The sequence below is a fragment of the Chelonoidis abingdonii genome, chromosome 8 (assembly GCF_003597395.2).
Source record: "Chelonoidis abingdonii isolate Lonesome George chromosome 8, CheloAbing_2.0, whole genome shotgun sequence".
In the NCBI taxonomy this organism is placed as follows: Eukaryota; Metazoa; Chordata; order Testudines; family Testudinidae; genus Chelonoidis; species Chelonoidis abingdonii.
This window is the reverse complement of record NC_133776.1, coordinates 3651703-3665236: the sequence shown is the minus strand read 5'-3', so window position 1 is coordinate 3665236 and position 13534 is coordinate 3651703. Positions and strand designations below refer to the sequence as shown.

The 13534-nt window shown below is 49.5% G+C and overlaps 1 protein-coding gene across 4 annotated transcripts in view; it reads left to right on the top strand.

Moving 5' to 3' along the window:
• IL1RAP (interleukin 1 receptor accessory protein) overlaps positions 1–13534 on the top strand; it is a 66459-nt gene that overhangs the window by 15340 nt on the left and 37585 nt on the right. For 3 of the 4 annotated variants that reach the window (XM_032777336.2, XM_032777337.2, XM_032777338.2), the window contains exon 2: positions 4986–5053. In XM_032777336.2, coding sequence (XP_032633227.1) covers positions 4987–5053 — 67 coding nt within the window. In that variant the 5' untranslated portion in view covers position 4986. Of the gene's footprint in view, positions 1–4985; positions 5054–12870; positions 12950–13534 lie in introns of those variants that run through there. The other variant, XM_075068320.1, reaches the window with a different exon arrangement.

Sequence of the window (13534 nt, the reverse complement as noted above, 5' to 3'; positions counted from 1 at the left end):
TTGGGCTGAGAGTATTAACCTCCCATCAAAGGCAGTGGGAGCTGAGAGTGCTCAGAGCTACTTAGCGCCTTGCAGGATTGATCCTGGAGAGAACTGCAGGGAGAAAGCAACGTGCACACCCTGCTCCTGCCATCTGGAGACTGTTATTTTCCCCCCTGAAGTGTCCCATTAACTTTAACGGCCCTCTCAGCCGGAGCACTTAGTGGGAAGTCTTTGAGGGGAGCCTTCGTTCCATATGCAGTAATGTGGCTTCTCTGCGAAAAGTAAAAACCTGTCAGGTCTTTAGAGGGGCTCAAGGACAGAGGCAGCGTAGTGGAAAATACAGCATTGTTGTCCTTTAGAATGGGCGCAGGTTCTTTGGACAGAAGAGGCTGTAATTACTTCTGACGGTATTTTTTGCCCTGGTGTTGGATACTTTGTAAAGCAGTGAGCGATTCTGGGTGTTGCATGATAACTCCAGGTAACAATGCGTGTACAGAGAGCGGAGCAGCATCCTCCTGAATTTGCAAAACTCCCATTATCTTCAGTGGGGCAAGCTCCGGCAGTAAGTATTGGCTTAAACTGGGCATTAGGGGCCTGTGTCATTGTTCCTAGGGGTCCGGCTCTTAATTCTGAGTGTGTCCTGCAAAGAAAGGCTCCCCTCCATCACCCTGTGCATTCCATTGTACTCGTTCAGTGGCAGAGCAGCTGATGAGTCCCAGTCCAGGAATGGAGAAGTTGCTGTAATCTGACATGCTCTGTGTCTGTGTCCAATGATAAGATCTCTGGAGAGCCTGCAATGAACCAAAAATAAATCAAACTGTTGCACTGCTCCAGCTAATGCAACTGGGAGGAAGTTGCAGAAACACTGGATTTCATTCAAAAAAAAAAAAAAATTCATTGGGGCAAGTTTGTGGAGCCCTTAGGGAATCACCTTGCTCTTGGGAGTTGAGACCCATTGGCTTTAATGGAATTGTTGGGGGGAGCAAGTCCTCATCTGAACAGCTAAAGGATGCAAAAAAGAGCCCATTGAGATGATGGCTGAATGTCATGTCACGGTGGGCGAGGGTATAGGAGCGCAGCTGATGGCAGTGGGTCAAGCTCAGCCCTGGGGTAAGCAGGAGACACTCCCCTAAAGCCACTGATTGCGCCTGCTTCCACCAAGGCTGACTTTGTCCTGTTTTGCGTAAATGGGGAGTGAGTGGGTTCCATGAAAAGTAGGGAAGAGGGCTCATTTGTGGATTTATTTTGGTGAAGGAACAGGGAAGACTTTGCTGCTCACAGAGTGGACTCTGCAGACGCAAGAGAACACACAAGATGCTGTGGTGTGAGAACTTTGCCCCCACTTCTGATTAAATGTATCACCCTTCCCAGCTCCAGCCCTCTGTGCTGTCAGCTGTCTGTTCCCAGCTGAGCAGTCACGACCTCTCCCTTTTCTCCATCTGACCAGCCTAAAAGAAGACAAATAAAGAGTTATTTTATTGTCCATGAGGGAGGCTGGCCAGTAGCATGTGTGGCAAATTGCCGGTACTGTTCTGCTGGGTCTCGCGCTTTCTCTTCTCTGGGGTAGGTTCAGGGCGCTATTGCTTGTCTCTGAACTGGTTCTTGATTACTCCACTAGTGTCCTTGGAGGAGGGGAGTGGAGAGGGAGGGACCTGGGCCTGCCCTCTTCTCCAGGTCACAACCAGGGGCCCTGAGGTTTGTGGTGAAACACTTGAACTAGCGGTTCCTTCCCCTGGGTTACTTCCCTCTCCTACTCATCAGCTTGTGAAGGGCTTCTTGCCTCCCTTCTACACAAGCCTGGTGCCCCTTACCTAGGGTTTCTTCTGGACTTCACAATCCACCGCAGCACTCCTCCAAACTTTCTATTTCTCTCTTATCAAACTCTTCTCTTCTCCAACTTCTGCAACCTGCACTCTGCTCCAATCAAACCTTCCTCCTTCAACTCCCACACTGTCTGACTGAAGCAGGGGTTTTTATCACATGACTGAAGTCAGGTGCTCTAATTGGAGTCAGGTGCTGTAAATGGCTACAGGTGTTCTAGTTAATCTAAAGCAAACCTTCCTCCCTTGGCAGGGAATAAGGCCCCCTGCTAACACTCTCATGCTGCCCTCTGGCCATGCTGTATCACACATGTTTCTTTTTTAGCCCTGGAACTGTTCTGAATGACTCAGGCAGGTATTTATGGGGCAGCAGTAATGCAGGATTAGGCTATCAAATGGCATTTCACTTTGGATGACAGAAGTGCCACGAGAAGACCAGGTCTCTTCATTTTTATTGAGGCCTGGTAATTAGCTCCCAAAGGAAGAAAACAGCTCATGAAAAACAAACACAAATACCTAGATTGTCAGGTTTCTACTGATCTCTAGTGCTCAGACTCTGGGGACAATCCTGGAACCTGCCAGCAGGAATTGATTCCTGCATGTTTACAGACAGCCAGCGAGAGATGAGAGTAGGACCTCATTTGTCATGTCCTCGCAGTGCATCCCAGGACTGGCTAGGGACCATCAGTGGGACCCTCGTGCTCTGTAACTCTAGAGCCAAGCACTTCAACACAAATCTGCCTTATAGTGAAAGGCAGAGAAGCTCAAAGGTGAAGAGGTGATTGATCTTAGTGCTACATGGGGAGCCTTCTGAGAGTAGAAGGCTCTTCAGCGGATGAAGGCAGAACAAAATCCAGTGGCTGGAAGTTGGAGCTAGTTAATTTCAGGCTCAAGATAAGGTGCATGTTTGTGTAACAGTGCGGGTAATTAACTCTTGGGACAATCTACTTAGGGATGTGGTGGAGTCTCCATCACTTGGAGTCTTTAACTGAAGATTGAATGTTTTTTTCTAAAATAAACATGCTCTAGCTCAACCACAAGATATGGGCTAGATGCAGAAATTACTGGGTGAAATTCTCTGGCTTGTGTTCTACAGGAGGTCAGCTAGATGATCACAGTGGACCTTTCTGGCCTTGCAATCTATGGATCTTTGCAGTTTTTTCTTCCTCATCTCCCTTGTCATCTCTTCTGTGAGCAAAATGTGTCCGATCCTACCTTCCCAGCCCCACCTCCCGAGACCCAGAAGAGGGCCCCTCTCCTGGGGGACAACAACCTTATACTCCTTGCCCCATCATCCTGCCTATTCCTTGCTAGCCTGCTTCCTGGTGTGACTGGCACTCACCAACCTCCCTCCACTTAATCCAAAGTCGGGGGGTTTGGGGAGAAGCAGCAGGCTGGGTGCTTTGGGGAAGCTTACTGGGAGGAAGGAGGGAGCATTCCTCGGGCAGATGAGGGCGCTTGGTGGGAGAAGGGGTGGGTGGAGAATCATCCCTCCAAGAGCCCCGATCTTAACACACAAGAAAGTGGCTGCATAAGGCTCATTGTTTAGATGAGGGTCCCTGTAGGCTCCTGTGGTTGTTCATAGAAGGCAGCGAAAGGCTGTGCTATTGCATCGCTTTAGTCTCCGTCATTAGCCAGTGGAGCAGTGCCCTTTGCCACTACCATCATGGCTAGGCAGCTTTGCATTCGCAGCCCGGCAGCGGCCTGCTGCCCTTTGCTTGGGACTGCAGAGAAGTGCAGGATTCTTCCGTTTCCCTCTGCTGCTGGGAGAGGCTGGCCCAGCAGGGGGAGGCATCATGACAAATAATCTCCAATGCAGGTGCCGGAAGCTGGACCCGTAAACCCATGGGCTGGTTTGCAGAGTTGTTAAGCGCACACAGCTCCCACTGGTGGCTGAACTTTTGCTGCCTTAAGGGCTCTGCGCTCCTAGAGATTGCTCCCACTGACACACACGGCTAAGTCCAGAGTCTTTGATCAGCTTTGCCTTAGCCACTTCAATTGTCTGCCCGCCTTCACAATCTCCTGGCGCCTGGGAATGTCGAATGAAGGTTTCAGTCCCACTAATTACAGCATCTAGTAAATGTCAGCTTGCATAACCTGCAACTTCTGTGCGGCAGGCTTGGAAGGCCTGGAGCTGCAGGGAACTTTGCTTTTCAGTGACCAAGAGGATTTGTGAGAGCAGAATGCCAAATGTCAGACGTATGTGTTGGGTCACATTCCTGTGCCCTGAATCTGTAATGAATTGGACCAGATAGAGCACAGACTGGGAATCAAGAAACCCGAGTTCTAGACCTAGTTGTGGAGATGGGCTGATTTTAAAACATCTCCTGGAGTGACTGGACTGAGGGGTTCGGTACTGGGATCTGGAGCCTTGAACTATTTATAGGTCATTGGTTCTAATCTGGATTTGACTGAAAGCTATTGCAGTCACAATATGACCTAAATCTCATTCCTAAGCGACCTGCCCACTAGATCTGGGTGAACTATTTACATTCAACGATTTGTTTGTCAAATTTAGCCTTTCCTCCTTTGCAAATTATCGGCAAACAGACTTTGCAACGGTCAGATTGTAAAATGCCTTCATTACTCAGAATCATTAGATTAATGCCTTGTGCAAATATATTGCATCAGTGGTTAGGCTGCAGGGTGCTCGCTGTGACAATTGCTTTGAATATACCGAGTGATTGGTCACCTACTGGCAGTCCACAGGGGCCAGCACTGTGGCTTTGGAGCCAAAACTAGGGTGACCAGATGTCCCGATTTTATAGGGACAGTCCCGATTTTGGGGTCTTTTTCTTATATAGGCTCCTATTACCCCCCACTCCTGTCCCAGTTTTTCACATTTGCTGTCTGGTCACCCTAGCCAAAGCTCAAGAGTTCTCTTGCTTCCCATGCTGTGTGCTTGCAGTTGGCAGATGCTCATGGTATCTGTGCTTAGACGCTGCCTCTGAATGTTACACTGAGCTGAAATGGTTGAACTTGAAACCTGACTTCCACTTTCTAACTAGACTTTTGGGCTTAGGCGCCTCATGCTCCCATGGTGTCTCTACACAAACTTTTTAAAAAGCCTTAAAATCAAATTCAGAGGTGCTGGAAGGTGCCAGAACAAAGACAAAACTTCCCATCTATGAGTCAAGAGTTTAGTAATAACTGGAACTTCTTTGTGTGTGTTTGTATTGACAGGATGAAGCTGTGCTGCCTCCTGCTGGTTACTTTATGGCTGTGCATGGCCACCCTCAGCAGCAGCTCAGGTAAGAGAGTTGTCAAATTTTGTTTTAGGAAATGGCAGGCAGTGTCTTAGGTTCCACTCTTCCAACTCAGGACAGGAAGCACAAACTGATCTCTGGGCTTTTGAACTCAGCAGGGATGGATTTATTGCTTAAAAATAGTTGGGTTTTTTTTTTATATTCCTGGGTGCAAACACTCTGGTCAGTAACGTTATCCCATTTTACAGCTAGTAAAACAGAGATTCAGTATGGGGGGGAATGACTTACCTGAGTCAGGCAGGGCTGGAAACTAAACCTGAGAATCTTTCCTTCTTGTTTGGATCTGGAACATGAGATTCTAGCCCTTGAAGTCTGACTCACGTTCTCAGTCATGGCTGCTGAGAGTGGAGCTTCATGAATGGGCCAAGTTCGCATGCCAGCCTCATTGAGTCACGTTCCTAGCAGGAAATATGTTGTAATCCTCGTGGGCCATCTGGCTCGCATTCAGCTGGGCTGCTCATGAAGAGGGGGATTGTATCTGTATCGGCCCCAGGCTTCCTATCTGGGGTGAAGGAGAGATGTTGGAAGGAAAACGGAAGTGTGGGGGGGAACAAGCTCTAGCTTTATTAAGGAAAACACATTAAGAATGAACATTGCAGGCGGCCAGTGGAGGTTCGGTATGTCCCTCGTGGGCATCAGCCTCGTTGCACCATTTACTGAGCCTGCACTTGGATACCCCCCGGAGTCCCTACATGGGGCCCCATCCCTTGCTCATTGGAGCTGTCCTGGCTCTGCCGGGTCCCGAGAGCTCCATGCCCCCGGTGGGTGGGAAAGCGGGTTGGATTCACCCTTCCGTGCATTTCTCCCGTGGAATCAAAACTGCCCTGTCTACAGGGTAGACAATCTCCCCTTCCTTTTCGGGCAGGGTGCTGCTCCTGGCAGCATGCCAGAAAGCGTTACCGGAGCATTTCACGCCGTTGCTCGCTGCAGTGACGGATCTGGGAAGCCCAAGCCAGTGAGCAAAACCAATTCCCTGAGTGCCGTGGTTTGTAGCTCCTGGCCTATTGCCTCTGCAAGTGTTGCTGGGTTCGTTCGGGCTTGTGCTAAAATGAGGACATGAGAAGCAGGTGCTACGAGATGGAGTAGTATGATCTACTGATTAGACTAAGGTGCCAAAAGGACTCCTCGTACTTTTTGCTGATACAGACTAACATAGCTACCGCTCTGAAACCTGATTAGATTATGGGGCTGGGAGCCAGGACTGCTGGGTTCTGTGCCCAGCTGTGCCCCTGGCTTGCTTTGTACCCTTAGGCAGGACACAAAGAAGTGTCCACCGATTTTAGTGTTTCAGCTGTTGGGTGCCCTCCGTGGGACCCCAGGCCTACTATGAAAAGGGTTGAGAATCCATAGCTCCCCTGGGCTCTGCCTTAAAAGGGAGTTCACCGCTGTCAGGAAGGGATGCACTTTGGTATCCATGGGTGGCAGTACAATATACTGTGGGCCACATTCTGGTCTCAGTTCATTGGTGGTCAATCCAGATTACCTTTTTTGAGGCCAGTGGAGCTACTCAGATTGACACTGGTTTAAGGGCCATCATAACTCATTCTGCACTGCAAAATACTGGCTGTTTTGTGTTTGAACACTACGCTCCCTTATTTGCTCCTGATCGTCGTTTTACAGATGACTCTGATTTTACTGCAAGTTCCTTTTGTATCTCTTACCTGACCAGGCTGCCTTCGTATTCTTCACGGTCTTTCAACCTTGGTGAAGGGTAGAGGATTGGGAGAAAATCATCAGCAGTATTACTGTTGTGGGGAACTAGAAAGGACTGGTTAAGAGCCTGTAATGCTGCCAGCAGAGACGGGAAAGCCTCGTCCTGAGCTCTGATTATTTAAAGGATCTGTCTAGAGTTGAGGAATAAATGCTGTCCAAAAAGTAACCCTTCACTGCCATTCAGCATCATGCATATATAGAAAATTATGTCCCTTTCCTTACCTATCCAAACAGGCTGGGCGATCGAGTGGAATGAGCAACAGCAGTGCAAGCCAGGGATGCTTGGGGCCAAGTTCTGTGCAGATTTACACCCCATGCCATCCCTAAAGGGAGTTGTAAGTCAGTACGAAATCAGTGTAAATTGTTAGGCCTTTCTATGGATGAGGGAGGATTTGATAGCTGCTTTCAGCTACCTGAAAGGGGGTTCCAAAGACGATGGATCTAGACTATTCTCAGTGGTACCAGATGATAGAACAAGGAGTAATGGTCTCAAGTTGCAGTGGGGGAGGTTTAGGTTGGATATTAGGAAAAGCTTTTTCACTAAGAGGGTGGCGAAGCACTGGAATGGGTTACCTAGGGAGGTAGTGGAATCTCCATCCTTAGAGGTTTTTAAGGTCAGTCTCGACAAAGCCCTGGCTGGGAAGATTTAGTTGGGGTTGGTCCTGCTTTGAGCAGGGGGTGGGACTAAGATACCTCCTGAGGTCCCTTCCAACCCTAATATTCTCTGATTCTATGTTTCTATTCCAGATTCTGCTTTCAGGGCCTGACCTGGCTCCCTCTGAAATTAGTTGCACAACTCCAGTTGATTTCAGTGGCGCAGAATTGAGATTTTCAGCATACTGGTATAAACCACTATAACTCATCTGCCCTCAGTGGAACAGAGACCAGAAGTAGGCCCTCTGGGTCAAATTCATCCCCGGTGTAACCTCCCACCAGGGATCAATTTAGCCTGTTGGTGGGCAACCTTCGGCCCACGGGCTGCATGCGGCCCATCAGTGTAATCCATTGGCAGGCTGCCAGATGGTTTGTTTACATTTGCACAGCCGCCTGCAGCTCCCAGTGGCCGCGGTTCGCTGTTCCTGGCCAATGGGAGCTGTGGGAAGCGGCGCAGGCTGCAGGTTGCCCACCACTGATTTAGCCTGTCTGCCACTCGTTCCGATGGGTGTGTAGTTACTTATGGCCAGGGATAATTTGAGGATTAATAAATTACTGTCTGTGAAACACTTTGAAGAGGCAAAGCTTTGTATCCATTCTTGGGAAGTATTGCTACACAGCTGTTATTCGAATGATGGGATTCCAATGACCGTATTTCTCCTATGAGTGGTGACAGCCCCAGAACCCAGAGCTTGCATATTTTAGGGTGTAAAGTAACAAGAAAAGTAGATGGAAATGTCTGTGTTTTTCTTTTAAATGAACAACTGCCCCTCCCATGCCCTCTGCCCCCACCCCATCTTCTAATATTTCCTGCCTCACCCCCCCTCCTCCATTCCCCTGGCTGCTCAGGTATGTTTGTGTGACCTGCTACACCATTTTTAAGCACAGTCCTGGAGCTGCTTTCATCTCCAAGGTTTACTTTCGATGCTTTGAGGTTAGGTTGTTCCCCACTCAACTTTTTAAGTGAAGTTATACTGGGGAAAGATGCCTGATCCACAGCTGTGGGGGGAACTGGGAGGTCTGGCCGCAAAGCAGGTAGAGCAGTTAGCCACTCCCATGTTGTACTTACCAATATGCATTAACCCCTAGCTGCCGAGATTCCTTCTGCAGGCAAGAGAGGAGTTCAGCCTCTATGTTCAAGCAGGCAGCAGCTCCCAGAAGGGAGGAGCCCATTTCACTTAGGTCACTGATCTGAGGTCAGTTGGTCACTTTCAGTCTCTCCTCACATGAATCAGATTTGAACTGGTGGCTTCTTTGATCCAAGCTCCATATCATATTATCTGAGTCACCTAATCTCTTCCCCTCAGTTTAGTTTTGTGTAATAAGCCAGAATTGCCAGGGTAACGCTTTGAGACCAGCCAGCAATGTCCATGTCTCACATCTCGTTTGGGTGTTTCGTTTCTGTTCGACTCAGCTGTTGATTGAAAACCTGTTAGATGCACTTTGAGGTCCCTTCGAGGTGTAACTGGATTTTGGCAGCCAGGGGCAGCAGTTGCAGTCACCTTGTCAAAAGGTATAAGCTAAGCAGGGCTGCGCTTGCATGAGAGGTCCATGGAAACCCCAGCATGCTGCAAGGAGCAGCCAATGCTCCTGCCTGGTGTCACGGGCACTGGGCTGTGTGAGACAGGAGCTTACAGAGAAGCTGTGGGAAAATGAGGATCCTGAGATCACCAAATACCAGGTCAGTGGAAAGAGCCCCTGGGCTTTGGATCCACCCTTTGCTCATCCTGCACAGGGAAAGGGTATCCTGGATTGTAGTCACGTTTGCTCTGCTCTTCCCCCTCCCCCGATGTCTCTTCTGTTGTGTGAATAGATAGACCCCGTGAGGGTGTGGTGTGGAGGTTTGCTGGGGAGCATCTCCCCTGTGCCGTTTGCCAGTAGGTAGTAGGCACGGCAGTGGAGCGGTCTTTGGGCTGGAACGTGTATACGAAGTTAGAATCATAAGACACAGTTGGTATGAAGGGAACAGGTAATTGCCCAGCTCCTGCTCTCTGCGTGAACGTACCCACATTTGGCTGCTGGTGCACACTATTGTATTCAATCTGCCTTCTTCTCTTCCTCTGGAATTGTGACACCAGCCCCTGCAGTCTTGGCTTGGAGCGGAGGGTGGGGGATTTTCCGGTCATTACTACGTTCTACTTAGTTGCCTTTCATGACTAACTTTTCTTGTCTCGTTGACACTGTTTCTTTATCAAGCTGAATGTGAGCCTGGCTCTCTCCTCCCAGCTCAGGGTATTGCTGAGTCAAAGCAGCTCTGCTGAAGATAGTAAGACAGCGGCAGCTAAAGATGGCAGGAAGCTGCTAAGATGATAGTAGACCAGTGATTTTCAACCTCTTTTCATTTGCAGATCCCTAAAAAAATTTCTAATGAAGGTGCAGACCCCTTTGGAAGTCTTAGCTGTAATCTGTGGACCCCCAGGAGTCCGCAGACCACAGGTTGAAAACCACTGTAATAGAGCATTGCTCGCTGTTGCTTCTGAGATGGGTGTGCTGGAGGAAAGCGCAGATAAGATCGGATGAAGCTCGCTCTGGTGTCTGCTAGAGCGAAGCATCAGGTGCTTGAATCATAGAATCAAAGAATATCAGGGTTGGAAGGGACCTCAGGAGATCATCTAGTCCCACCCCCTGCTCAAAGCAGGACTGATCCCCAACTAAATCAATACACTTGTCTGCGTATCCACTAAGAAACAACCAACATCGCTGGCTCGCAGCCTGCTGTTATTGCGCAATCAAACACTTCGCAGGGAGGGCAGCTTTCCAAGGATTCAAGACAATTAAAAAGGGTGCTTCTATTTGGCAATGGCATGGTAGCAGATGCCAGCAGGGTAGATGGCTTGTTGCATAAGCAGCTCTTTGTAATGTCATCTCCAAGATTTTAACTAGTGATGGACAAAACTGGGGGTGGGGTTGGCTTGGCAGAATTTCATTGGTCAGAAGTTTTTTGAAAAACAAAAAACTGAAAGGAACTGGCAAGGGCTTAGAAGTGGGTCCTACTTCTTTTGAACCAGGAAAGTTTTAGGAAGGTGCAATAAAGAGTTCTGGATTTGGCATATCTGTAACTTAACCTGCTTTAAAGTCCTTTCCCTTACAACAGTTTACAAAAGAATGTACTCACTTAGTACATCTGTTATAGCTCTGAGCACTTTATAAAAGAGGTCAGCATTATTATCCCCATTTTACAAATGGGGAAACTGAGGCACTGAGTGAGGAAGTGATTTGCCCAGGGTCACCGAGCTGGCCAGTGGCAGAGCCATGAATAGAACCCAGGTCCGCAGAGTCTCAGTGCCGTGCCCTAGCCACTTACCGTGTATATCTGATGAAATTTGGGCACGTGTGCGTGCACGGGTGCTTCTGTTGGTGTGTTGTGCACGTGTATGTGGAGGAGATGGTCTGTGTGTCCGCAGGGGGCGTTCCTAATGGGGGAGTGGGGAGCATTGTGAACAAACTGCAATGTTCCAGAATGTTTATTTTCTACTTTCCGGAGGTCGAGCGACACCGTTATTTTCCCTCCTTCCCCGGCACTTTCCTTTGTGCAGAGAGGAAACCCCCAGCTTTGCTCAGCTTCTGAGTAGCTCCCGGCTCCCTGCTGAGTCTCCTCACCCAGGATACAGCCAGGCTGAGCAAGGGGGCAGGTTTTTAAAGCAAGAGAACAAAGATGATGATAATAGAGAAATCTGCCTGTGTGCGAGGTCGGTGCTGTAACACCCACAGCCGGGGCCATTCAGAGTTAACTCCCCTCCCCCGTATGAGCTGCTTTTCCCTGGGCATCAGAGAACTGTAGAAGGAGGGAGTCCTTCTTTCTCATCCTTCTCTCAAGGAACATTGAACTCATGCAATGGCCTTGGAATGACCTTTGTCTCTGCTCTCCAGCCTCCTGGGTTGGAGGTGGATCGTTGGCTCCTGACGCACCGGCTGGAACAACTTTGCTCACCTCCTTGCACCTCACTTGCTCCCCGTTGCTTTCCCAGGCAGGGTTGTAAACCAGCCTCTCCCCTGCGGCCTGCAGCCTCTGAACAGCTAGTTCTGCACATTGGTGTTTACTGATACTGGCTTTCCATTCCCTGTCCCATCCCACTTCTCCTTCCCCCTTCGGCACGCATTGTTCCTCTTGCTGACACATTGCGATAGTCGGTGGTTTAGAGCGTCGGACTGGGACTCAGGAGATCTGGTCTAATTCCAGTCTCTGTCATGAACATGCTGCGTGACCTTTGGTAAGTCGTGCAGTCTCTCGGGACCTAGGTTCCGCCAGCTGTATAATGGGTATAACAACACGTATCTCCTCAACCCTTTGTCAATTCAGATTTTAACTCTTCGAGTCCGGAACTGTCTCTTTCTGTGTGTTTGTACAGCAGCAGGTGCAACGGGGCTTCAGTCTCGACACGAATGTATGCGAATAATAGTGACACTTGCATACATTATTTTAAAATTAAATTGTATTGGCATCTCCAGGGTGAGTATCCGTGGACTGTAATAGAATTTCATCAGCTCTCTCTGCTTGGCATCTTTAATGTGCCCTTTGCTACCATATCTGGGAGTCTGTCTACACAGCAAAGAAAGACCTGTGGCTGACCCGTGCCAGCTGAGTTGGGCTTGGGTTGCAGGGCTGTTTCATTGCTGTGTAGACTCCCACCCTGCAGGGTCCTCCGGCCCAAGCCCAGAAGTCTACACAAGTCCCTCAAGCCACAGAGCGAATGCTGATTCCACCTAGCTTACCTCTGACAGGTCTAATTTGTGCAGGGGACGTTTCAGAGACAGGAAACTGTCTGTGCCTGGATTGTGAAAGCCAGAGCCCAAGATAGTGTAAGCCCCCGCGGCTCCATTGACTTCAGTGGAGCTATGGCAGCTGAGGATTGCACCCTGAATTCTGGACGCTTCTCTTGCACGGAGCCCCGAAGCCCTCCCTGGTGTCATTGTTCTGCTTTATAGTAAGGCTGGACCTGAGCTATCCCATCAGTATTTAGAATGAAATCCTTTGTGTTGTGAAAGAATATTTGCGGGACTTGAACTGTCTAGGGAAGGACGAATGCCCTTGTCACCTGTTGAGCCTAACTTCGCCAGCTGAAGTGTTATGGGCTTGCTGGCATCGGCAGCAAATACGTTTCTGAACTTCTAATGAAGCCTAACGGAGTGGGGAGCGGGAGGGGTGCAGCAGGTTGCTGGCACACAAAACACTGCTGAATGCAAACACATCAAGATCAGTTTCCAGCCCAGATTAAATCCCCCACACCCTGGGCAAATGATACAACCAGCTTTCTCCACAGCAGGTTCTGCGTTGTTCTGCGACAGCGGCGGGCTAGTCATAGCAGCAAAGGGAATTATCAGTGTTGGTAAAAGAGCCAATGAACAGCTGAAGAGGAAGAAATGGCTTCTGTATGTGTGACAGATCACGTCACTCCTCCTCCTAGACAAACCCAATCTCTCAGGCACAAAGCACCCACTGTGGTAAATCTAAATGCGCATCAGCCTGTGGGTGATGGCCGCCTGGCTGCATCCTTTCACAACAGCCTGAGCCAGGTAGGAGGGGGTAGAGGGGAGCCCGTCTCATGCCCTGAAAGGTTCATATGTCAGATGCAATGCTTGTTTCTGCTGTCCAAGTTGAGATTGACGATCCTTGGCTTTCCTTCCTGCGCTCTTGGGGCTGGGGAGCAGTCAGCCCCTCCATCTTCCCATGTAATCTAAAGCCAGCTCCCTGCTTTGTGGTGTACGGCGTAGCCGTTCTTTATCAGCATGGCTGCCGCCTGTGTTTTGAGTTCGCACACTGCGGTTTGCAGCCCACCACCTTCTCCAAGTTGGGATTCCTAAGCATGTCTTGACTCCTGAATCCGTGCAATGGACTCAGCAATTGCTGGCCATTCCTTTTGTGACAGCCTTACTAAACGGTCCAGGAAAATTTACCCAACCCAGGTAACACCTCTCCTTGCCCACCGGTGTCACGGAATCCCCGGGCGACGCTCTGGAACAGCTCCCCACAATGCCAGGCAGGACTTTGGGGAGCCTCCTCTCCCTTGGAGCAGACTTGTTCAGGGCAAGAAGCTCACATGTCTTCACCTCCTGGGTCTCTCCTTGGAGCATTCAGCATCCTCTGCCCCTCCGTGTGCT